The following is a 26,871-nucleotide window of genomic DNA, read 5'->3' as shown; positions in this document are numbered from 1 at the left end:
CACACAGTCGAATCTACTCATGCATAAACTCTACAAACTAAACTACTACTATTACTAAGGCCTATACTTAGCTTTGGGCATCCACTCAGTCAGAGGAACAATGGCCGTTGCTCAGTTCTGAGGCTGCTGGGTTGAGCTGTTTACAGGGTAGCAACAAGGAGCGTCTATCTCGTAGCGTGCGTTGACTTGGAACTTACTTGGTCTGCCGTAGCTGTAGGCTGGTCTCTCTCTTCGCTGAGAGCCAAAGGAGAGCGTTCTCCCTTGGGGGGGATACCTTTTATACTCAAAAGGGCTTTGCACTCTTTTGGGCGGGCCTTGAACTTGACCTCAACTAACTGTGTCTTTCCCAATCATCGGTATCGATTTTCCTCCAATAAAGGGGTGGTTCCCTGATCTCTGGGCGTGTCCTGGTGACTATCAGTCAGCTTTGTCTTAGCTTCTTCTGGAACTGGGGAGTCTGTCCTAACATTGTGTATCTAAATGTTTCCCTTTTGTCCCCGGAGATGGCTCATTAGTATGCAAATCGTTTGGTAGTTTCTGTCCTGTCTGAGCGTTTAAGGTTCTAATCAACAGACAGAGTTTGCACCTGCTTGTTTCTCAGCATTGTCCAATTTTCCTTGCGGTCATTGCAAGTGTCTATTTTGTAATAGGGATGTGGCCATCCCAGATGGCTACAACACCAAAATATGAAATACACCCAAATTCGTACTATACAGCTGGCCCCTTCACTTCCAAATCCCACATTTCAATCCAATCCAGATTGACGGGATATTTTCTCACTTGAATGACTCCAAGTACAGATAGTTTCAATTTCTCATAAGCACAGGGCCACAGATCACATCTGAATTTTGGATGGCAGTCTCACTGAAGCAAACCATATGGATTGCTGGTGAAGAAAATAGAAATGGCCCGCAGACTTTGCAGATGTTTTTATTTGAAGCAGAGCACAAGGAGCTGCAATCTGTATCTGACAATATGTACTAACCTGGGAATTCACTATAGTTGGTTATTGAAATGACCTGCAAATGGCCGACAAATTTGCTTCAGTGGGATATCTAGGAGTTTATGCAGAGCATGGAATCCTCCCTATAGCAATAGGTAGTGCTCTTATCTGGATGTGCTAACGCTATCGGCTGCCAGGCCTATCCACTACGTCAATACTTGTATAAAAATGCAGTTACTTCAGCACATGTGCAGGTCACCCAAATAGCTAACATCACAGGGTGGCTGAGGAGGGAAGGAAATCTTCATGAAGTCAGGAAATTAGTTGGATTTCTTAACCGACAAAATTTATCTTTGTAATGATACCTTTGATGCGCTAAGCGTCAAGAACCACAAAGACATGTGAGACTTTAACTCAGGCTTTAATATACTACATGGGAGGCTTACCCGACACAGACGACCCCGGACAGAATGGGGCCGGTCCCAGAAGAACGTTCTTATACTGACTCCCGGGGGGGTGGCTAAGGCGGAGCTCTCCGTGGCCAGGTCGGGTTACCTACCAGTGACCGAACCTCTGCAGAGTTACAGTACAATACACAGTATTACAGGGCCACGTTACGCACAACTATTATATACTATGTACAATGGTAGGGAGGTACAGTGGTGTATCACCACATTCACCCCTTGTTTAGAAGGAAGTACGGGGTGAAAATTTGGAGCAGTGAACAGAGTCCATCAGGAGGTTCCGTGTCGTCAAAGGTCGAGACGAACGATGGGTTTGGTCGATCTCTTTGAACGTCGGAGCTGCGGTGCTGAGGTAGTGTCCGGTGGTATCCGTGCGGTCGGTGGTGCTGGGTCGCGAGGCGGCATGACTTCCCCCACCGCTTCGGCTGGCTCGAGGCGAAACTGCGGGATGACAGCGGCTGGCACGGAGTAGTAACAGACCGAGGGATCGACGGGAGCAGAGAGGGAGTGGGGTGGAGGCTGCGGGGCGGGGGCGGCAGGGGCCCCAGGGGGGGCCAGGTCCTTGATGGAGACGGTCTCCTCACGCCCGTCGGGGTACGCTATGTATGCGTACTGTGGGTTGGCGTGGAGGAGATGGACTCTCTCCACCAGGGGCTCCGCCTTAGAGGTCCGCACGTGCTTGCGGAGCAGGACGTCTCCCGGGGACAGGAGCCAGGATGGAAGCGATGTCACGGATGCCGATCTCCTGGAGAAGAGAAACATCCGCTCATGAGGGGTAGCATTTGTTGCAGTACACAAAAGAGACCGGATGGAGTGGAGTGCGGCCGGAAGGGCCTCCTGCCAATGGGAGACCGGTAGGCCTTTGGACTGGAGGGCTAGCAGCACGGCCTTCCAAACAGTCGCGTTCTCCCTCTCGACCTGTCCGTTCCCCCGGGGGTTGTAGCTGGTCGTCTTGCTCGAGGCAACGCCCCTGGCGAGCAGGTACCGACGCAGCTCCTCGCTCATGAAGGAGGAGCCCCGGTCACTGTGAACGTAATTGGGGTAACCGAACAGCATGAAGAGGTCGTGCAACGCTTTGATGACGGTGGCGGAGGTCGTGTCGGGGCAGGGAATGGCGAAGGGGAACCGCGAGTACTCGTCGATGACGTTGAGGAAGTACGTGTTGCGGTTGTGGGTGGGGAGGGGCCCTTTGAAGTCAATGCTGAGACGTTCAAAGGGGCGGGTGGCCTTGATTAGGTGCGCCTTGTCTGGCTTGTAGAATTGCGGCTTGCACTCCGCACAGACTTGGCAGTCCCTAGTCATGGCCTTGACCTCCTCGACTGAGAAGGGTAGGTTGTGGCCCTTGATGTAGTGGTAGAGCCGCCTGACGCCCGGGTGACAGAGGTCATTATGTAGTGCCCGCAGCCGGTCATCCTGTGCGTTGGCACAAGTACTACGGGACAGGGCATCAGGAGGATCATTGAGCTTACCTGGCCGGTATAAGATAGTATAATTGTAGGTGGAGAGTTCGATCCTCCACCGTAATATCTTATCATTTTTGATTTTACCTCGTTGTTTGTTGTCGAACATGAACGCAACTGATCGTTGGTCAGTAACGAGGGTAAATGGTTTTCCGGCCAGGTAGTGCCTCCAGTGCCGGACGGCTTCCACTATGGCTTGTGCCTCCTTCTCAACAGAGGAGTGGCTGATCTCGGGGCCTTGGAGTGTGCGGGAAAAGAAGGCGATGGGCCTGCCCGCCTGGTTGAGGGTGGCACCCAGGGCAAAGTCGGAGGCATCGCTCTCGACTTGGAATGGTGCAGACTCGTCTACCGCATGCATGGCGGCTCTGGCGATAGTGGTTTTTAGGAGGTGGAAGGCCTGGCAGGCCTCGGGCGGGAGGGGGAATGAGGGGGAACGGAGGAGGGGTCGGGCCTTGTCAGCGTACTCGGGCACCCACTGGGCATAGTAGGCAAAGAATCCGAGGCATCGCCTCAATTCTTTGGGGCAGGTGGGAATTGGGAGTTCGAGAAGGGGGCGCAGACGGTCGGGATCGGGGCTGAGGACACCGTTCTCCACCACGTAGCCGAGTATGGCGAGGCGGGTGGTGCCGAAAACACATTTTGCCTCATTGTACGTGAGGTTGAGGCGTTTGGCAGTTTGGAGGAATTTCGTGAGGTTGACGTCATGGTCCTGCTGGTTGAGGCCGCAGATGGTGACGTTGTCCAGATACGGGAAGGTAGCCCGCAGTCTGTTCTGGTCCACCATTCGGTCCATCTGCCGTTGGAAGACCGAGACTCCATTGGTGACGCCAAAGGGTACCCTAAGGAAGTGGTAGAGGCGGCCGTCCGCCTCGAAGGCCGTGAAGTTACGGTCCTCCGGGCGGATAGGGAGCTGGTGGTAGGCGGATTTCAAGTCTATGGTGGAGAACACCCGGTACTGTGCAATCTGGTTGACCATGTCAGATATGCGGGGCAGGGGATACGCATCAAGCAGCGTGTACCGGTTGATGGTCTGTCTGTAGTCAATGACCATGCGGTGTTTCTCACCAGACTTGACTACCACCACTTGGGCTCGCCAGGGGCTGGTGCTGGGAGCAATGATATTTTCCGAGAGAAGGCGCTTAATCTCCGCTCGAATGAATTGGCGGTCCCCAAAACTGTAACACCGACTTTTAGTAGCCACGGGCTTGCAGTCGGGGGTGAGATTAGCAAACAGTGAAGGGGGGGGGGGATCCTGAGCGTGGAGAGACTACAGGTGGGACCCGGGGGGGAATCAGGGAAGAACTGGGGGTTGGAGACCGTGAGGGGGGGGAGTGGGCCGTTAAAATGCAAGGTGAGGCTGCGCAGGTGGCATTGGAAGTCCAGGCCGAGGAGCACGGGGGCGCAGAGGTGAGGGAGGACCATGAATTTGAAATCCTGGAACACCGCGCCGTTCACTGAGAGGGTGACGACGCAGTAGCCCGAAACCTCGGCCGACTGGGAGTTGGAGGCCATGAAAATATACCTGCGCGTGGGTAGTACCTTGAGGGAGCAGTGGCGCACGGTGTCCGGGTGGAGGAAGCTCTCCGTGCTGCCGCTGTCGAAGAGGCAGGTAACAGTGAAACAATTTACCTGAACCTCCATGGGGGATCTGGCAAGCTGATGCGGTCGGTCCTGGTCGAGGACGATGGATGCGATGGTGGAGCTGTTGGAGAAGGGTGCCGGATCCGAATAGCGGCCTGTGGGAGAAGGTGGCGGCGCCCAGGCGTCGCAGGCTGCTGTTGGAGGCCAGGTTGCTGTTGGTGGCTGCATCTCCTTTGTTTGCAGCATTTCGGTCGAGTGCGCAGGACCGGAAGTGACGATCGGCGGCGGACCGGAAGTGACGTAATTCGGTGGCGGGGCGGACCCGGAAGCGACGATCGGCGACGGACCGGAAGCGACGATCGGCGACGGACCGTAGGCGACGATCGGCGACGGACCGGAAGTGACGATCGGTGAACCGGAAGTGACGATCGGCGAACCGGGAGTGACGATCGGCGAACCGGGAGTGAAGTGAGCCGGGCCGGGGATGATCAAAGATGGCGGCGCCCTTGCGTCGCACATGTTAAACAGCGAGCCGGGAACGGAGGACGGCGGCACCCCGGAGTAGCAGGCCGCGGCATTGGACCCCGAGGCAGCAGTGGAGCGGCAGTCGTTTGCAAAGTGGCCTTTCTTGCCACAGGCTGAACAGGTAGCATCTCTAGCAGGGCAGCGTTTCCTGGGGTGTTTTGCCTGGCCACAAAAGTAACACTGGGGCCCAGGCATTTTTACTGCTGGAGTGGCTGGGTGGGCCGTGACTTGCAGGGGTTGTTGCTGGGAGGTAGCGGCCACGTAGGGAGCGTGGACAGGAGCATAGGAAGTTTGTGCAGGCGTGTAGGACGCATTATTGTCGTAGGCTGCCTGTTGGGCCTCTGCCATAGTGACTGCCATGTCCAGAGTCAGGGTAGCTTGTGCCAGAAGGAGTTGGCGAATTGGGACGGAAGCGATGCCAGCTACAAAGGCATCAAGCGCCAGGGCCTCAGTGTTCTGCTCAGCGGAGACTACTGACGCGTTGCAGGTGAGCGCGAGGGCACGGAGGTCCCGAACAAACACGGATAGGGGTTCACCCGGCTGCTGGTGCCGGGAGGCGAGGCGGTGGCGAGCGTAAATAGAATTAACAGTTCGTGCATACCGGCTTTTGAGCTTCACGATGGCCTCAGCATAGGTCGTTGTTCCCGTGATGAGGTCGAAAAGCCCGTAGTCGAGCCGTGAGTACAGGAGATTGAGTCGGTCGGCGTCCGTTTTGGCGAAGGCGGAGGATGCTTCCAGGTAGGCCTCGAAACACCAGAGCCAGCAGTTGAAAAGGTGGTCCGCGCGTGGAGCGTGGGGGTCGAGCGAGAGCTTGTCGGGTTTCAGAGCAGCCTCCATTATAACTGTAGTATATTAAATTGATGCGCTAAGCGTCAAGAACCACAAAGACATGTGAGACTTTAACTCAGGCTTTAATATACTACATGGGAGGCTTACCCGACACAGACGACCCCGGACAGAATGGGGCCTGTCCCAGAAGAGGGTTCTTATACTGACTCCCGGGGGGGGGTGGCTAAGGCGGAGCTCTCCGTGGCCAGGTCGGGTTACCTACCAGTGACCGAACCTCTGCAGAGTTACAGTACAATGCACAGTATTACAGGGCCACGTTACGCACAACTATTATTTACTATGTACAATGGTAGGGAGGTACAGTGGTGTATCACCACAATCTTCTAAAGAATGTCAGTCAGCGGAGGTGGAGGGGTGACAGACAGTAGTCATTTAAACAAAAGGGGGCCCCATTCACACCAAAGTGAAAGAAAATGCTTCTGAGACAGTCTCATGTACCTGATAGATAGGTAAATAAATACTGGAGCTTTTTCCCAGCCTGTCAATTCCATTATTGCTATAAAATTGCACAGACAAGAGATGAATAAAGAATTGCACAGGAATTCGTTCCTCCATTTAAATCATTTGTATATTTGCTGTTTGACTTCTAATTTTCTCAATAAACCTGTTAGCAATTTTAGCCTGAGATATAGAATCTGTTATCTGTGCCACAAAGACATCAGAGTAGATGTTGCCAATGAACATATCAACAAGTTGTTCACTCAAGAGTCAGCTACCTCCAGGTTACTTCTGATGTAAGATCATGATAACTTGCACTGGACAGGGGAAATACTGAGATCATCCAAATCCCCTCAAAATATTAATTCAGTGGTTTCAACAAAATAAAATTAGTTTAATTTTTAAACAAGTTTAGCTCCTGGAGGTAATGATGCAGTTTGATTTATTTTTCTAAATTATTTTTACATTTGGAACAAATTGCAAAGTTCAACTTACTCTGTTGTGCTGGTGAACTCTTCTGTAACATGTGATGTTTGAAGTATGCCCTCCCGCTTCTGGGACAGAGTTAAAAGAAAATACAGAATCAACTAACCAGAAGCAAAATCAACTTAACCACTTCAAAGTACATCACATTTTTATAAAAAGGAAAGTCGCCACAGTCTCAGATGACTAGAGGCTGCTTTCCCCTTTGAGGAGGGAGAGCTAACTGGTGGTGATTTAACCTGAGGATCGCCATGCCTCAAGTGAAGAATCATAGAATTTACAGTGCAGAAGGAGGCTATTCGGCCTGTCGAGTCTGCACCGTCCCGTGGAAAGTGCATCCTACCCAAGCCCACACTATCCCTGTAACCCCACTAACCTTTTTGGTACAAAGGGCAATTTAGCATGGATCCACCTAACCTGCACATCTTTGGACTGTGGGAGTAAACCGGAGCAACCGGAGGAAACCCACGCACCCGGGGAGAACGTGCAGACTCCACACAGACAGTGACCCAAGCCGGGAATCGAACCTGGGACTCTGGAAGCAACTGTGCTAACCACTGTGCTACCCACGGTAGCACAGTAAGGCAAGGTTGAGATGGCGGGGCCTTCATGAATAACTTCAGCTGAATTGAACCTGTTGTCCTCGTACTGCATCAGGAACCGGCTGACCAGCCCACATAGCAGTGGTGGTTGGTGGAAGAAGGAGGGAGAGAGACACTTAAAAGCTCCCAAAGCAATATTTTTTCAATAACCAGTCAAATAAAATTTATAACTGTGCCAACTAGAAGGCTTTAGGAATATTAGGTTCTAAGTATTGGTAATTCAAAGGTTAAAAGCCTCGGGTTAATGTTTGACTACAATGGTCATGCTTTAAAAAAAAAAAAGATCTTTTTGCAGGGCCTGGGTGTTTTAGCAGTCATAAGGTGCAATTGACAAAGGAATGTATTTTTCAGTCTAGGCTAATGGACTGTGGTTTGACTGGGAAAGCCCTTGGGAGTTAAAGGTGCTTTTCAGCCTGCAGAAATAATTTATTTTTAAGCTTGGGGAGATGAGGTCATTGCTGGGTGGAATCAAGGAAGGCAGAGAGATATTTTGAAAGCATTAGAGTGGCAGTTGGAGGAAAAACTTTGGAGAGAGGAATTGAATTCTGCTCTGCCTGGTGCGGAGTACACAATTCTCCTACAGCAAGATAGATTGAAAGCTCAAGTTTCCAGGTTTCTTTTCTTGTTGTGCAATTGGGATATTGAGTAGCAGTATTAAAGGTGCAAATTGAAAGCTGTTCTTTTCGGTTGTGAAGTTAACAATATTTAATATTGTAGTCATAATAAAAGTTTTGTTTAAAAAAAAAATGAATATAAATCAAGAGTACCCAATTCTTTTTTCCAATTAAGGGGCAATTTAGCGTGGCTAATCCACCTACCCTGCACATCTTTTTGGGTTGCAGAGGTGAGAATGTGTAAACACCATACGGACAGTGACAGGGATCGAACCCAGGTCCCTGGTGATGTGAGGCAACAGTGCTAACTACTGTGCCACCGTGCTGCCCAAGTTTTGTTTTAAAAATAACCAAGCCCCATTTGCAATCACTCCTGGAGCAAATCATTCTTTCCGCACAGTCTTTCAAATATACTAAAATATTGGTGATTTGGTCCAGTACCTAGCCACTGTTGGGGTCTGATCTGGGATGGTTATAGAACGGACTTTTGTTTCTTACGTTACACACTCATCCTGTCACTGGTTTTCTAATAGAATTTAACAAAGTGTAATTATACAACGCAACCTTTGAGCAAACCTTTGCCGCACGCAACAGGAAATATGTCAAAATCTGGATTTGAATTTGGGTCTGAAGAGATTAAACTACTACCAGTATCGATTTATTTCTCAAGTAGTGGAGATGGATCCTAGTTCCAAGTTTCCCTGCATTGTTATTCAGGACCAGGAAGAAGCAGACCCCATCTCCCAAAGTGACTGCTACTTGCTGGCAGAACCTTCATCACTTGCCAGCAGATTTCCTACCACCTGATCAGAAGACGATAACTGACAATCAATAGCTTCAGCTTGATCCCCTACATAGAAAACAAAGTACCTCCAGGGGAATTGCAGATCTGAACAAATACTATAAAAGCTGTAGCCAGAACTGGGAAAATACCTGGGGGAAATTAAAAAGGGACTCAATGCAATTTTAAAATAAAACAGGATCCTGATCACAAGGAGAAGGAAGGACAACCAATGATAAAGAATAAATGCAAAAAGAAAAATAGCAATAAAGTAGTGGAGATGGATCCTAGTTACAAGTTTCCCTTATGCACAGTGCAAGGCAGGGGCTGCAGAAAATATATATATTGGAAAACGTGCACTGTAAAGTGATTAGCCTACTTTCTACAAATAGATTATTGGCACTTTTGAGGTTTCCCTTTTCCTCAGATTTGGTTAACAAAAGACATATAGCTTTACGTTAAGTCCGACTGCACACCATTCTTTAAGCTTTTCTAGAAAATGAGATGTATGACTGGAAACAGACTGAAGGGGTGTTTCATAACCAAAATACCACAGATGCTGGAAATCTGACATAAAAATAGAAAATTCTAGAAACACTCAACAGGTCTGGCAACATTTGTGCAGCAAGGAACAGATTCAAGGTTTTAGGTCAATGAACTTTCATCAGAGTTTGGAAAAGTTAGAAATGCAATAGGTTTTGAACAAGTGAAAGGGATAAAGGTGGGAAAAGTTAGAAAGACAAAGTCTGTGATTGGGTAGAAAACAGGAGAGATTAAATCACAAAGGTTTGGTGATGGAAAATCAAAGTTAAAAGTATAGAAACAAAAAATGTGTCGAGAGGAGATTTGAATGGCCGACTGACGAACAGCTACTGTCCTAAAAGCAAAAACGGGATAAACTAGCCTAAAAACCGCAAAGAAAAAGGGAACAATGGGGACAGAGATTACAGTCTGACGTTACTGAACTCTATGTTCAGTCCAGAAGGCTGTACTGTGCTTAATCGAAAGATGACATCCTGTTTGTCAAACTTACATTAAACTTCCTTAGGGTAGACAGCGAAGGACAGATCGGTCAGGCCTGGAAAATTAACATTTTCTCAAGGTCATGTTTGCAGACTGAGGGGGCGGCATGGTGGCTTAGTGGTTAGCATTGCTGCCTCACGGCACCGAAGACTCGAGTTCGATCCTAGGTCATTGTCTGTGTGGAATTTGCACATTCTCCCCGTGTTTGCCTGGGTCTCATCTCCACAACCCAAAGATGTGCAGGCTAGGAGGATTGACCATGCTAAATTGCTCCTTAATTGGAAAAATATTGGGTACTCTAAATTTTAAAAGAAGTGTTTGCAGACTGAACAGAAGTGACAGCAAAGCAGTTACCAAATCTGCATTTGGTTTCCCAATGTACAGCAGACTGCATTGTAAACGGCAAGTACAGTATAGAAACCCTGGGCCACTTATCCAGAAGGTCCTGAAAAGCAGGTCCTGTCCTGGAAACTACAATCCCCAAAGGCATTGCTCTCTGTCATTTTCAGATCGTGGCACACTGATCCCTTACTGTTTGGATCTGGGATTAACAATGGAAGCCGGCCAGGTCTGCTCCTCATCCCATCTTAAAGCAGTTCGATGGAGAAATCATCCCAGCTTTAAGTTATCCTATTCCCCCCAACAGTCTGGGCCCAAAATCCAGGCAATCCCCACATCCGTTACATGTCCAGTCGCAGGCTTCCTGGATACAGGTTCCAGTACCTGAACTAATGGAAGTAAAGCACTTTTTCACCTGGAAGGATTGTTTGGGGCCGCGGATGGTGAGGAGAAAGAAGGTAAAAAGGAAGGTGATACATCTCCTGGGGGGGGTGGAGATTTTGGCTAATTGAATGGACCAGAGTATCGTAGAGGGAACAGTCCTTTTGGAATGATGAAAGGAGTGGAAAAGTGTTTGGTGGTAGAATTAAGTATAAAGTAGTAGAAATGGCAGAAGAAATAGGGGGAGGATTCTGGATCGAATAATTGCACAGGGCAACATCTCCTCCATATAGGGCTGAGCCTAACGCAGTTAAATGTGCTGCACCTAACTAGAACTAGAATGAGCGGGTTCTTGCCGGAGGTGGAGGACAAGTGTGAATGGGAGGCTCGGCCACCGCACCCTCATTTTCTGGTCGTGTCCCAGACTTGTTGGGTACTTGACATCCTTCTTTGAGGCCATGTCCAGGGTTGTGGGAGAGAGGGTGGAGCCATACCCACTAGTGGCAGTCATCGGGGTATCAGAACAGCCAGAGTCTTCGTGGGGAGGGGGGGGCTTACATCCCAGTCTTTGCCTCCCTGATTGCCCGCCGGAGGTTCCTGCTCAGCTGGTGGTCGGCAGCACCACCCAAGGCTGCAGACTGGCCATCCGACCTGGCGGAATTTCTCAAGTTAGAGAAAATAAAGTACACCATCCGAGGATCAGAGGAAGGCTTCCACAAAATGTGGACGCTGTTCACTACCTCTTCCAAGACCTGTTCGGAACCAGTTTCCAGTAAAGCAGGGAGTGGGGCCAAGGCACAAAATAGGGAAGAGAAAGGGAACGTGTTGTAAGCACCAAAGAGAGAGACACAAAACAGGTAGAGGAGGAGTGAACCATAAGGGACAAAAGGGCAACAAGAAAAAGAGCACACCTGGCAGACACACCACCTCCCACCACCACGGCTAAATGCCAGGAGGGAACCAAGGATTGGGGGGGGGGGGGGTTAGAGAGAGAAGGCCACGCAGCAGAAACAGCCAATACCGTGTGGGGAGCAAACTGGGACTCTTCCCGCAGCTACACAAAAGCCCCCTCCCCAGGAGCACATCCAACTACTGACCCCCACACGGCCGAGTGGGCAATCGTAAGGCCACAATAGTGCTCAATAGCAGCGTTTCATTTTTGTTTGTTTGTAAATTATTTCCTGAACGAAAGTGGTTGCAAATTCTTGCCGGTACACATTTTGATTATCTTGTCGTGTAATGTAGGTTATGAAATGCTATAACCCTAATAAAAATATTTTTATTAAAAAGAAATGACACAGGACGATTTGTGGAATACGAAGGCCGATGGGCTGGAAGGTGAGAACAAGAGGAACCTTATCATGGTACTGTGGGGGGAGGAAAAGAAGCGAGGGAAGAAGTGCAGGAAATGGGACGGGCATAATCAAGGGCCCGGTTATCCACAGTGGGAGGACTCCTTGGTCCAGGAAAAAAGACTTACCAAAGTCTTGGTATCGAAGTTTATTTTATCCGAATAGATGCAATGGAAGTGAAGAAACTGGTGAATGGAATGAAGTCCTTGTAGGGAGCAGGGTGTGAGAAAATGGCAGTCAAGAAAGCTTTGACAGTCAGTGGACTTAGTAATGAGTATTTGTAGGTAATCTATCCCAGAAACAGGTACGGGGAGCTGAGGAAGGAAGGGGAGATTGACTATGCAAAGGTGAAAGGATAGAAATTGGAAGCAAAGTAATGAAATGTACCAGTTCATGAGGCCATAAGATATAGGAACAGAATTAGGCCACAGCCCATCGAGTCTGCTCCGCCATTCATTCATGGCTCACATTTTTCTCATTCCCATTCTTCTGCCTTCTCCTTATAACCCCTGATCCCCTTATCAATCAAGGATCTATCTATCTCTATCTTAAAGACACCCAGTGATTTGGCCTCCACAGCCTTCTGCGGCAAAGTGCTCCACAGTTTCATCACCCTCTGGCTGAAGAAATTCCTCCTCAGCTCTGATTTGAAGGATCGTCCCTTTAGTCTGAGATTGTGTCCTCTGCTTCTAGTTTTTCCTACAAGTGGAAACATCCTCTCCACGTCCACTTTATCCAGGCCTCGCGGTATCCTGTACGTTTCAATAAGATTCCCCCCCCCCCCCCATCGTTCTAAACTCCAACAAGTACAGACCCAGAGTCTTCAACCGTTCCTCATATGACAAGTTCTTCATTCCAGGGATCATTCTTGTAAACCACCTCTGGACCTTTTCCAAGGCCATCACATCCTTCCTTAGTTACGGAGCCCAAACCGCTCACAATACTCCAAATGGGGTCTGACCAGAGCCTTATACAGCCTCAGAAGTACATCTCTGCTCTTGTATTCTAGCCCTCCTGACATGAATGCTAACATTGCATTTGCTTTCCTAACTGTCGACTGAACCTGCACGTTACCCTTAAGAGAATATTGAACAAGGAATTTTATGTCCCCTTGTGCTTCTGGTTTCCTAAGCATTTCCCCATTTAGAAAATAGTCTATGCATCCATTTCTCCTTCCAAAGTGCATAACCTCACACTTTCCCACATTGTTCATTTCGTAGAATCATAGAATTTACAGTGTAGAAAGAGGCCATTCGGCCCATTGGGTCTGCACCGGCCCTCGGAAAGAGCACCCTAGCTAAGCCCATACCTCCACCCTGTACCCACACCTCCACCCTATCCCCGTAACCCCATCAAACCTTTTTTCGGAATTAAGGGCAATTTAGCATAACCAATCCACCTAACTTGCAGATCTTTGGACTGTGGGAGGAAACCGGAGCACCCAGAGGAAACCCATGCAGACACGGCGAGAACGTGCAAATTCCAGTGCACGTGACCCAAACCGGGAATCGAACCTGGGACCCTGGATCTGTGAAGCAACTGTGCTAACCACTGTGCTACCGTGCTGTTCAGTTCAGTTTAGTTCAGGGCGAGAGCTGGAAATAATACTAATATAGTCATCAAAGTACATATAAAGAGATGATGGAGAGGGCGTGAATATGACGGAAACATGTTCCTCATACCTTACAATTCAGATATTCATTGGACCATGTCAACCACATTCCTTGGTTTCACCATACAACGGCGTTTCTAAGAGCTACATGCAATCAGACGTTTGTTTCCTATCATGAGCATATGGACTGCTGTAGAAATTTGAATCCCGTCAAGCTCAATTAGGGAAATTGTAACGAATCTTGGGAAATATTCTAGTTTTGAGACATCTTTCTCCATTTGCCATAACAACTGTTCGATATCACAGTTAAATCAAAGTTAAATCAAGTGGCCATGTGAATAACTTCAAGAATCTATACCTATCAAACTGTCACTGAAGATTGGTGGTTCACTTACCCGTACAACTACCACCTGCACGGAGACATGTTCTGGCAATCTGATGGGCGCTCGGAAATGCATGGTTAATGCCACAAGCAGGTGAAGAATTGCTACCATGTTTTTTGTGTGGATCGCTAAAAGGTAAATAAGTTGGTCAAAACACTACCCAGGTAGCAGTTTTCATACAACTTTCAATAGCATACAGCAAAGAAACAGACCATTCGGCCCAACTGGTCTATGCTCGTATTTCTTACCCCAGGTGAGCCTCCTGCCACCGCATCAGCAATTCAACCATTCCTCCTTTCCCTCGTGGGCTTATCTAGCTTCCCATAGAATGCATTCATTCCATTTGCCCCCCAAATTCCTTGCATAGGTCACATCTCGGTACCAAAATTTCACTTGAATTCCCGATTAATTTTACCAATGACTATCTTAGATTTATAGCCCCAAGTTCTGGACAGGCTTACAAGTGGAAACATTTTCGCAAAGCTAGTGAAAAGAGTTTTGAGGGTGGATGTAAAACCTCTATCAGGTTACCCCTATGTCTTATCTTTTCCAGAGAAAAAGAGCCCCAGCCTGTTCAGCCTTTCCCAACAAGTAAATTCTCTTAATTTTGGAATCATCATTGAGAATCCTTTTGCACCATCTTCAACAGCAATATATCCCTTTTTATAATATGGAAACCAAAACTGAGCTCAGTGACCCAAATGTACTCTACACAAGATTTGGTACATGTTTAATGTAATTTCTTTGCTTTTCAGCCCTCTAGAAATGAATCCATGCTTGTGTTGTCTTTTTATGAACTTATTAGCTGGTACTACTTTTCATGATTTGGTATCTGTCTCCTTAGACCCTGTTACCATTCTACCTTTAGGGGCTGGTTTAGCACAAGGCTAAAGAGCTGGCTTTTAAGGCAGACCCAGGCAGGCCAGCAGCATGGTTCAATTCCCGTACCAGCCTCCCTGAACAGGCGCCGGAATGTGGCGACTAGGGGCTTTTCACAGTAACTTCATTTGAAGCCTACTTGTGACAATAAGCAATTTTCATTTCATTTCACCTCATTCAGACCATTATTTAAACAGTATGTAGTCTCCTTATTCTTTCCACCAAATTGCATCACCTCATACTTGTCTATATTGAAGTTAATTTGTCAAATACCGTCTTGCTAGTTTGTCTTTCTTTCCTTCATTTGTATAACTACACCTTCCAAATTGGTGCCATCAGTTAAGTTTGAAATTGTACTTCTGATTCCAGTGTCCAAATCCAAATTGCTAACAGTGGATACCCTTAACCCTTACTCCCTGGTTTTAGTCAGTTTGCTATCCATTCTGCTACATGCCCCTTAACTCAATATGCTCTACCTTACTCTTGAGTCCAATATATGGTACCTCCCCAGAAGCCTTTTGAAAATTAAAATATATTAATCTTCTGCATTGTCCTTGTCTACTCTGTCACCTCTTCAAATAATTCAATGATGTTTATCAAGCATGACATTCCCTTCTGACATATTTGCTGACTACAGTTTACTGTAGTATATCCGTAGAGACAAAAATGATAAAACGTCTCGGAAATGGACAGGAGTCTCCGTAAACGGAAACACACTCCAATCAGTCAATTCAAATACAGCATTAAAAACTACCATGAGAAAATCTACAGCTCAAAGCATCCTAATTACCAACCAAAGAATTACATACTCATGCATATAAACTCGTTAACATGAACATGGAAATACTTCAACATAATTTCCTTGCAGTATGAGCATAAATGGCAAAGTTACTTCACTGGAAAGCAAATAAACAATCCTTACTTCAGAAAGAGAAGAAAAAGCTATCTTAGTGAAATAGTAATGTTGGCATATCAACGATGAGTCTTGAAAATACATTTTTGTTTACAGAAATTAGTCAAATGAAAGGAGAGAAAAAACGTTGCGCTTTGACTTTGTGTACTTTACCTGCCAGGAGTCCAGTTGCTCTTCAGAATATAATGCAACAGGGAAGGCTCTCCTGTTAAGTGATATCCCAAGGAACAATTTTCTCACTTCATTATACAACCAGTGAGAACTACTTATATCATGTTATACTTTGGTTAGAATCACTTCTCAATCAGACCAAGAACAAACTGTCCCCTGATGACATAAGGAATGAAGATGGCAACCACCTTTAGTTATGACAGTGTTCATTGCCCAACAGGGAACAAAATCTTTTAACTACTGCTTGTTGATGTAACTGCTAGAAGAGTGTAGGCTCGCTCTGCAGTGAATTAGCATGCAGCAGGGAAAAATAAGCACAAATCAATGAGCTTTTTAACTTCAGATAGAGTGCGAGAAGACAGAAAGACAACATTTTTATAGGCAGGAGGAATTTTGGTTATGCAGCTTTCCAACAGAAAGTAAAGTGCAAATATTCACCTCTGGATGCTTTAAGCTATGAGCAGTAAACTGCCTGCAACAAACAAATGAAGGGGTATCTGTAATGGGGCACTGCTGAATATCATACCAGTGCATTGCATAAAAATTGGAAGCATAGGTTTTCAATTCTTAAGACTGTCAGGAATTGATATTGAGCAAAGACCGACATTTTCCCACAATGGAGCACAACAAATACATGGAAATATCTCCATGTCCAGCATGTTGTTGAGATAAGGAACAAAACTAGCAAAGGCAAGGTAGCACATTGCCATCTATTCCTGATAAGGAAAGGAGCATGCCAATTCAAGGAAAAACATGAAGAACAATATGAGCAAAAATAAGCATACGCCAGAATTAATGTAATGCTGTAAGACTTTGGCAGATCAACACATATGTGATCATAGTTATTCTAAGCATATTAATTACTATATCCTATCAGGTTAATTGTATTATTTCATTAGGAATATTTTAACAGGAATCCAATTAAAAATAAATCTAAAAGCTTCTTTAGTTTAAAACTCCAATAAAATTGACTGGAAGGAAGTACTATGAGGGCAATGGTCAAACAGCTTTCCCAAATCTTTGCTGGTCTGCATTTCAATTGTCCCTCATGAATACTCAAGTTAATGGATTCTCCATGAATTGTTAAAAAGAACAGCACTTCAGAAGCATATCAAGTGATGCGCATCAATTTTTCTTTTTCACTAAAACCCAGTTTAACTAAAATTATGCGAGAGATGAAATATTCAGTGTTTAATTTTATTGCAAGGTAATTATTCATTTTAATATTAGCTTTTATCTGTCTTTCATGTCATTCAAAATGAAATTTAAACATTCACAACTAAAAAATTTTCATTGGTTTGATACCATCAGTTGGCCAGTGCTAAAAGTTCACAACAAAAACACATTTACCACACTTGTACTCACAATTAACACTCCATTTGATAGCCCATCCTTGAGGTCGAAGCAGGCCATTCACTGATTCCAACACTGTCTGAAGTTTCTGTTTCTGCCCTATCTCGGACTGTGTCACTTCAGCAACATTAAGTTTACGATTTGCAAGTTTCTCTACATGAGCAGAAAGTGACAAATTTGAAGCTTTCAAATGCTCCTGCCATGAATAATTGACTCTGAACAGATTAAAACCTGCTGACTTCAGGTTTTTAAAACTGATACAGTACTATTTACTGACCAAAACTAAGTTTGCAAGTGCCTTATATAGCAGCCTGATAACAATGTTACAAATGATGCAAAGCAGAATATATCCTAAGAGTTCACCATAATCTTACACAAAAATTCAGGATTCGTGACAGATCCTATTTATTAGCTTCGCTCAAAGTTGTTAGTGACAATCCGAGATCAAATTTACGATTAAGTTCATGCCCTTTCTTATATATTTGTTCTCCAAATGTGAACTATGTCAGAAAGGTTGCATTTTGTAAATAATTCTCGTTCAATTGTGATGATTGGTGACCTTCTGTTTGGATCAGTTTTTGTGATGAGGCTGCTCTCATGGTGATGATAGAAACTTCTAGTACATTGACTGAACAATGATAAAGGAATTGAAGCCAGTGGTTATCTATGTTCTCCAAGGTGATCCTGGAGTAGATTTAGATTAATTGTCACGTGTACAGACGGACGGTGAAAAGTGTTGGGCTGCATATCATTCCATACATGAAAAACATAGGACATACGATAAATACACAATGTAAATACATAGACATCGGGTGAAGCATATGGAGTATCGTGCTACAACAGTAGAGAAGATGCGTAGAGAGATCAGTTCAGTCCAGGAGAGGGCCATTCAGGAATCTGGTAATAGCGGGGAAGCTGCTGCTCTTGAATCTGTTGGTATTTGTTCTCAGAATTTTGTATTTTCTGCCCGATGAAAGATGTTGGAAGGGAGAATAACCCAGGTGGGATAGGTATCTGAAGACATTGCCCCCTTTCCCAAGTAGTAGCTGATTTTGGCAAAGGGCAAGGCCCAAAAGCATTTGATGCAACCCAATCAGATTTAATAATAGATGCCTATACCAATTGTGCCCCAGATACACTCGTCTGTTCCTCTTAAACTTGAACAATGAAGATGGGGATCATTTCAGCAATTGCAACAGGGATAGAAGATGTTTATAGTTTTGCTGGTGTTAAGGACAGAGTTGAACATTATCACTTCCGCAATTATTGTGAGACATGGGAGGACAAAGGGTGGCAATTGGCAGTTTGAAAGCATAATTGTAAATGACAGGAGAGAGCATTTTCCCTTAGGAAATTGAAGTGGGAGTGATATTGGAAGCAAGGAGGCAGATGTGGGGAGAAGGGTGTGGCTGTATATGCTCCTGCCGGTAATCAAGACGGAGGGATTGGAGAGGCTATGAGAGATGGTACGGTCACAGTGCTGGGTATGTACAGGAGTAGGATAGTTTATATAAAAGGATAAAGTTTAGGGAGATTAGGAAGAAAGCAAATTCAAAGGAAAGGGGTGATGAGGAGAATTATTTTTGGTTAAGGGTTGGCAAGATCTAGAAGATGTCAACTGAAAAAAAGGTAATCATAGAATATACAGTGCAGGAGGCCATTCGGCCCATCGAGTCTGCACCGGCCTTTGGAAAGAGCACCCTACCTAAGCCCACACCTCAACCCTATCCCCGTAACCTAGTTACCCCACTTTACATTTTTTGGACACTAAGGGCAATTTAGCATGGCCAATCCACCTAACCTGCACATCTTTGGACTGTGGGAGGAAACCGGAACACCCGGATGAAACCCACGCAGACACGGGAGAATGTGCAGACTCCGCACTGACAGTGACCCAAACCGGGAATCGAACCTGCGGCCCTGGCGCTGTGAAGCAAACGTGCTAACCACTGTGCTACCGTGATCCCCTAAATAAATTTAAACTGGAATTGAACAGGCTTTTGATAATGAAGAATGTACAGGGTTACAGATAAAAAAAGTAGGGGTATGCAACTACTATGCTACTCTGTCCAAGAGCACAGGTATCATGGGCTGAACAATCTCCTTCTATGGTGCAAGTTTCTATGATATTGGGTTCACTTTTGTGGGAGAAAGATTATGAAATCATTTAATCAATTTATTTTATCATTGACACAATAAACTGATTTAATCCAGACAAATTATTTACTGTGGTAGAAGGTTGCAGGGGACACGGTTTTAAAATTGAGGGTGAAACTTCTCATCAATAACATGAAATGCAGAGTAATTTACCAGGAAGCATTCAGTACAAATGGATTGAATAGATAATTATATGTAGTTCTAGAAAGAGAAACAATGAAGCAATATGGTACGGTGAAGTCGATTGATGAAAAAATCACCAGGCTTTTTATGCCTGACTCCTTTCCAGATCCCTAACAGAATCTCATATTTCAACGATACAATTGTATTCTTACCTAGCAACTTCTGCAGAACTTGTCCATCATACAAATCTTCTTCAAGAGTCTTCACTATTATTCTTTCTTCTACAAGTACATCATTAATCCAGTCAATTAAAACCTAAACAAATAAAATGAATTTACCAAAAGTTAACAAACTAATAAGTTCAGATGCTGTCCAGGCCTATTGTGACAACTAAGGGCTTTTTAAAAATGGGAATCAATCTGCTGGTGGACCCAGCCTTTTTGAACATCTCCATATTACCTATCGGTGAAGGGACTGAAAATAGTCATGGTATTCCAAATGAGGCATAATCAAAGTTATAAATGGACATTATAATGTTTGTTGTTTTATATGAGACTGTCATAAAAGTCTCAATATTTAGTTGGCCTTTGCGATAGCTTAAAAGCACTGGTCATGACCGGCTAAGGACTTGCAGACTTCTTGAACACTTTCTAATTTAAATTGTAGTTCAGAGTCGTGCATGGTATTCCACCATTGGATCAAAATATGATTGTCATAATTTATTTCTCATTTAAGGTTGTTATTCACAAACTTGCTGCCAACTCATGCAAATTAACTAAAATGGCGAAGAACAATAATCCCAACATTATTGTCTCGGATCGTGTTTTCGGGATCCTTAAGGGGGAGGGGAGCAGCCCCAAGTCGTGGTCCACATAGGTACCAACGACATAGGTAGGAAAAGGGATAGGGATGTAAGGCAGGAATTCAGGGAGTTAGGGTGGAAACTTAGATCTAGGACAAACAGAGTTATTATCTCTGGGTTGTTACCCATGCCACGTGCTAGCGAGACGAGGAATAGGGAGAGAGAGGAGTTGAACACGTGGCTACGGGGATGGTGCAGGAGGGAGGGTTTCAGATTTCTGGATAATTGGGGCTCATTCTGGGGTCGGTGGGACCTCTACAAATGGGATGGTCTACACCTGCACCAGAGGGGTACCAATATCCTGGGGGGGAAATTTGCTAATGCTCTTCGGGAGGGTTTAAACTAGTTCAGCAGGGGCATGGGAACCTGAATTGTAGCTCCAGTATATTGGAGGTTGAGAGCAGTGAGGTCATGAGTAAGGTTTCAAAGTTGCAGGAGTGTACCGACAGGCAGGAAGGTGGTTTAAAGTGTGTCTCCTTCAATGCCAGGAGCATCCGGAAGAAGGTGGGTGAACTTGCGGCATGGGTTGGTACATGGGACTTCGATGTTGTGGCCATTTCGGAGACATGGATAGAGCAGGGACAGGAATGGTTGTTGCAGGGGCGGGGGTTTAGATATTTCAGTAAGCTCAGGGAAGGTGGTAAAAGAGGGGGAGGGGTGGCATTGTTAGTCAAGGACACAGTATTACGGTGGCAGAAAGGACGTTTGATGAGGACTCGTCTACTGAGGTAGTATGGGCTGAGGTTAGAAACAGGAAAGGAGAGGTCACCCTGTTAGGGGTTTTCTATAGGCCTCCGAAAAGTTCCAGAGATGTAGAGGAAAGGATTGCAAAGGTGATTCTGGATAGGAGCGAAAGCAACAGGGTAGTTTGTTATGGGGAACTTTAACTTTCCAAATATTGACTGGAAACGCTATAGTTCGAGTACTTTAGATGGGTCCGTTTTTGTCCAATGTGTGCAGGAGGCTTTCCTGACACAGTATGTAGATAAGCCAACAAGATTTTGGATTTGGTACTGGGTAATGAACCAGGACAGGTGTTAGATTTGGAGGTAGGGGAGCACTTTGGTGATAGTGACCACAATTCGATTACGTTTACTTTAGTGATGGAAAGGGATAGGTATATACCGCAGGGCAAGAGTTATATCTGGGAGAAAGGCAATTATGATGCGATGAGGCAAGACTTAGGATGCATCGGATGGAGAGGAAAACTGCAGGGGATGGGCGCAATGGAAATGTGGAGTTTGTTCAAGGAACAGCTATTGTGTGTCCTTGATAAGTATGTCCCTGTCAGGCAGGGAGGAAGTGGTCGAGCAAGGGAACCGTGGTTTACTAAAGCAGTCGAAACACTTATCAAGAGGAAGAAGGTGGCTTATGTAAAGATGAGACATGAAGGTTCAGTTAGGGCGCTCGAGAGTTACAAGTTATCTAGGAAGGACCTAAAGAGAGAGCAAAGAAGAGCCAGGAGGGGACATAAGAACTAGAAGCAGGAGTAGGCCATCTGGCCCCTCGAGCCTGCTCCGCCATTCAATGAGATCATGGCTGATCGTTTGTGAACTCAGCTCCACTTTCCGGCCCGAACACCATAACCCTTAATCCCTTTATTCTTAAAAAAACTATCTATCGTTACCTTAAAAACATTTAATGAAGGAGCCTCTACTGCTTCACTGGGCAAGGAATTCCATAGATTCACAACCCTTTGGGTGAAGATGTTCCTCCTAAACTCAGTCCTAAATCTACTTCCCCTTATTTTGAGGCTATGCCCCCTCGTTCTGCTTTCACCTGCCAGTGGAAACAACCTGCCCGCATCTATCCTATCTATTCCCTTCATAATTTTATATGTTTCTATAAGATCCCACCTCATCCTTCTAAATTCCAACGAGTACAGTCCCAGTCTACTCAACCTCTCCTCGTAGTCCAACCCCTTCAGCTCTGGGATCAACCTAGTGAATCTCCTCTGCACACCCTCCAGTGCCAGTACGTCCTTTCTCAAGTAAGGAGACCAAAACTGAACACAATACTCCAGGTGTGGCCTCACTAACGCCTTATACAATTGCAGCATAACCTCCCTAGTCTTAAACTCCATCCCTCTAGCAATGAAGGACAAAATTCCATTTGCCTTCTTAATCACCTGTTGCACCTGTAAACCAACTTTTTGCGACTCATGCACTAGCACACCTAGGTCTCTCTGCACAGCAGCATGTTTTAATATTTTATCATTTAAATAATAATCCCTTTTGCTGTTATTCCTACCAAAATGGATAATCTCACATTTGTCAACAATGTATTCCATTTGCCAGACCCTAGCCCATTCACTTAGCCTATCCAAATCCCTCTGCAGACTTCCAGTATCCTCTGCACTTTTTGCTTTACCACTTATCTTAGTGTCGTCTGCAAACTTGGACACATTGCCCTTGGACCCCAACTCCAAATCATCTAGGTAAATTGTAAACAGTTGTGGGCCCAACACTGATCCCTGAGGGACACCACTAGCTACTGATTGCCAACCAGAGAAACACCCATTAATCCCCACTCTTTGCTTTCTATTAATTAACCAATCCTCTATCCATGCTACTACTTTCCCCTTATTGCCATGCATCTTTATCTTATGCAGCAAACTTTTGTGTGGCACCTTGTCAAAGGCTTTCTGGAAATCCAGATATACCACATCCATTGGCTCCCCATTATCTACCGCACTGGTAATGTCCTCAAAAGATTCCACGAAATCAGTTAGGCACGACCTGCCCTTTATGAACCCATGCTGCGTCTGCCCAATGGGACAATTTCCATCCAGATGCCTCGCTATTTGTTCCTTGATGATAGATTCCAGCATCTTTTATTGGTAGAGGGATTGAGTTTAGGAGCCATGAGGTCATGTTGCAGCTATACAACACTCTGGTGTGGCCGCATTTGGAGTATTGCGTGGAGTAATTCTGGTCGCCGCATTATAGGAAGGATGTGGAAGCATTGGAAAGGGTGCAGAGGAGATTTACCAGAATGTTGCCTGATATGGAAGGGAAGATCTTATGAGGAAAAGCTGAGGGACTTGAGGCTGTTTTCGTTAGAGAGAAGTAGTGACTTAATGGAGGCAAACAAGATGATCAGAGGATTGGATAGGGTGGACAGTGAGAGCCTTTTTCCTCGGATGGTGATGTCTAGCATGAGGGGACATACCTTTAAATTGAGGGGAGATAGATATAGGACAGATGTCAGAGGTAGGTTCTTTACTCAGAGAGTAGTAAGGGCATGGAATGCCCTGCCTGCAACAGTAGTGGACTCGCCAACACCAAGGACATTCAAATGGTCATTGGATAGACATATGGACAATAAGGGAATCGTGTAGATGGGCTTTAGGGTGGTTTCACAGGTTGGCGCAACATCGAGGGCCGAAGGGCCTGTACTGCGCTGTAATGTTCTATGTTCCCTACTACCGAAGTTAAGCTCACTGGCCTATAATTACCCGCTTTCTGCCTACCTCATTTTTTAAACAGTGGTGTCACGTTTGCTAATTTCCAATCCGCCGGGACCACCCCAGAGTCTAGTGAATTTTGGTAAATTATCACTAGTTCATTTGCAATTTCCCTAGCCATCTCTTTTAGCACTCTGGGATGCATTCCATCAGGGCCAGGAGACTTGTCTACCTTTAGCCCCATTAGCTTGCCCATCACTACCTCCTTGGTGATAACAATCCTCTCAAGGTCCTCACCTGTCATAGCCTCATTTCCATCAGTCACTGGCATGTTATTTGTGTCTTCCACTGTGAAGACCGACCCAAAAAACCTGTTCAGTTCCTCAGCCATTTCCTCATCTCCCATTATTAAATCTCCCTTCTCATCCTCTAAAGGACCAATATTTACCGTAGCCACTCTTTTTTGTTTTATATATTTGTAGAAACTTTTACTATCTGTTTTTATATTCTGAGCAAGTTTACTCTCATAATCTATCTTACTCTTCTTTATAGCTTTTTTAGTAGCTTTCTGTTGCCCCATAAAGATTTCCCAGTCCTCTAGTCTCCCACTAATCTTTGCTACTTTGTATGCTTTTCCTTCAATTTGATACTCTCCCTTATTTCCTTAGATATCCACGGTCAATTTTCCCTCTTTCTACCATCCTTCCTTTTTGTTGGTATAAACCTTTGCTGAGCACTGTGAAAAATCGCTTGGAAGGTTCTCCACTGTTCCTCAACTGTTTCACCATAAAGTCTTTGCTCCCAGTCTACCTTAGCTAGTTCTTCTCTCATCCCATTGTAATCTCCTTTGTTTAAGCACAAAACACTAGTGCTTGATTCTACCTTCTCACCCTCCATCTGTATTTTAAATTCCACCATATTGTGATCGCTCCTTCCGAGAGGATCCCGAACTATGAGATCCTGAATCAAACCTGTCTCATTACACAGGACCAGATCTAGGACCGCTTGTTCCCTCGTAGGTTCCATTACATACTGTTCTAGGAAACTATCGCGGATACATTCTATAAACTCCTCCTCAAGGCTGCCTTGACCGACCTGGTTAAACCAATCGACATGTAGATTAAAATCCCCCATGATAACTGCTGTACCATTTATACATGCATCAGTTATTTCTTTGTTTATTGCCTGCCCCACCATAATGAGAAGCCTTTGGCAGGTAGGATCAAGGATAACCCTAAAGCTTTCTATAGATATGTTAGGAATAAAAGAATGACTAGCGTAAGAGTAGGGCCAGTCAAGGACAGTAGCGGGAAGTTGTGCGTGGAGTCCGAGGAGATAGGAGAGGTGCTAAATGAATATTTTTTGTCAGTATTCACACAGGAAAAAGATAATGTTGTCGAGGAGAATACTGAGATTCAGGCTACTAGACTAGAAGGGCTTGAGGTTCATAAGGAGGAGGTGTTAGCAATTCTGGAAAGAGTGAAAATAGAGAAGTCCCCTGGGCCGGATGGGATTTAGAACAAAGAAATGTACAGCACAGGAACAGGCCCTTCGGCCCTCCAAGCCCGTGCCGACCATACTGCCCGACTAAACTACAATCTTCTACACTTCCTGGGTCCGTATCCTCCTATTCCCATCCTATTCATATATTTGTCAAGATGCCCCTTAAATGTCCCTATCGTCCCTGCTTCCACTACCTCCTCCGGTAGTGAGTTCCAGGCACCCACTACCCTCTGCGTAAAAAACTTGCCTCGTACATCTACTCTAAACCTTGCCCCTCTCACCTTAAACCTATGCCCCCTAGTAATTGACCCCTCTACCCTGGGGAAAAGCCTCTGACTATCCACTCTGTCTATGCCCCTCATAATTTTGTATACCTCTATCAGGTCGCCCCTCAACCTCCTTCGTTCCAGTGAGAACAAACCGAGTTTATTCAATCGCTCCTCATAGCTTATGCCCTCCATACCAGGCAACATTCTGGTAAATCTCTTCTGCACCCTCTCTAAAGCCTCCACATCCTTCTGGTAGTGTGGCGACCAGAATTGAACACTATACTCCAAGTGTGGCCTAACTAAGGTTCTATACAGCTGCAACATGACTTGCCAATTCTTATACTCAATGCCCCGGCCAATGAAGGCAAGCATGCCGTATGCCTTCTTGACTACCTTCTCCACCTGTGTTGCCCCTTTCAATGACCTGTGGACCTGTACTCCTAGATCTCTTTGAATCCTAGGATTCTCTGGGAAGCTAGGGAGGAGATTGCTGAGCCTTTGGCTTTGATCTTTAAGTCATCTTTGTCTACAGGAATAGTGCCAGAAGACTGGAAGGTAGCAAATGTTGTCCCTTTGTTCAAGAAGGGAAGTAGAGACAACCCCGGTAAAGATAGACCAGTAAGCCTTACTTCTGTTGTGGGCAAAATCTTGGAAAGGTATATAAGAGATAGGATGTATAATCATCTGGAAAGGAATAATTTGATTAGAGATAGTCAACACGGTTTTGTGAAGGGTAGGTCATGCCTCACAAACCTTATTGAGTTCTTTGAGAAGGTGACCAAATAGGTGGATGAGGGTAAAGCAGTTGATGTGGTGTATATGGATTTCAGTAAAGCGTTTGATAAGGTTTCCCACGGTAGGCTACTGCAGAAAATACGGAGGCATGGGATTAAAGGTGATTTAGCAGTTTGGATCAGAAATTGGCTAGCTGGAAGGTGGTGGTTGATGGGAAATGTTCAGACTAGAGTCCAGTTACTAGTGGTGTACCACAAGGATCTGTTTTGGGGCCACTGCTGTTTGTAATTTTTATAAATGAAGTGGAGGAGGGCGTAGAAGGATGGGCGAGTAAATTTGCAGATGACACTAAAGTCGGTGGAGTTGTGGACAGTGCGGAAGGATGTTACAAGTTACAGAGGGACATAAATAAGCTGCAGCGCTGGGCTGAGAGGTGGCAAATGGAGTTTAATGCAGAAAAGTGTGAGGTTATTCATTTTGGAAGGAATAACAGGAAGACAGAGTACTGGGCTAATGGTAAGATTCTTGGCAGTGTGGATGAGCAGAGAGATCTCGGGTCCATGTACATAGATCCCTGAAAGCTGCCACCCAGGTTGAGAGGGTTGTTAAGAAGGCGCATGGTGTGTTAGCTTTTATTGGCAGAGGGATTGAGTTGTGGAGCCATGAGGTC

General features: G+C 45.5%; 1 protein-coding gene across 1 annotated transcript in view; it reads right to left on the bottom strand.

Moving 5' to 3' along the window:
* LOC140396211 (beta-parvin-like) overlaps positions 1–26,871 on the bottom strand; it is a 112,434-nt gene that overhangs the window by 18,599 nt on the left and 66,964 nt on the right. Inside the window, exons 4-7 of the mRNA XM_072484525.1 lie at positions 19,639–19,741; positions 17,159–17,299; positions 13,843–13,958; positions 6,756–6,814 (exon numbers count right to left, since the gene is read on the bottom strand). Of these exons, the coding sequence (XP_072340626.1) occupies positions 6,756–6,814; positions 13,843–13,958; positions 17,159–17,299; positions 19,639–19,741 (419 nt within the window). The remainder of the gene's footprint in view (positions 1–6,755; positions 6,815–13,842; positions 13,959–17,158; positions 17,300–19,638; positions 19,742–26,871) is intronic.

This window comes from Scyliorhinus torazame, chromosome 19, assembly GCF_047496885.1.
Source record: "Scyliorhinus torazame isolate Kashiwa2021f chromosome 19, sScyTor2.1, whole genome shotgun sequence".
Classification (NCBI taxonomy): Eukaryota; Metazoa; Chordata; class Chondrichthyes; order Carcharhiniformes; family Scyliorhinidae; genus Scyliorhinus; species Scyliorhinus torazame.
The sequence above is the reverse complement of the archived record's forward strand: the minus strand, read 5'-3'. Positions and strand labels throughout refer to the sequence as shown.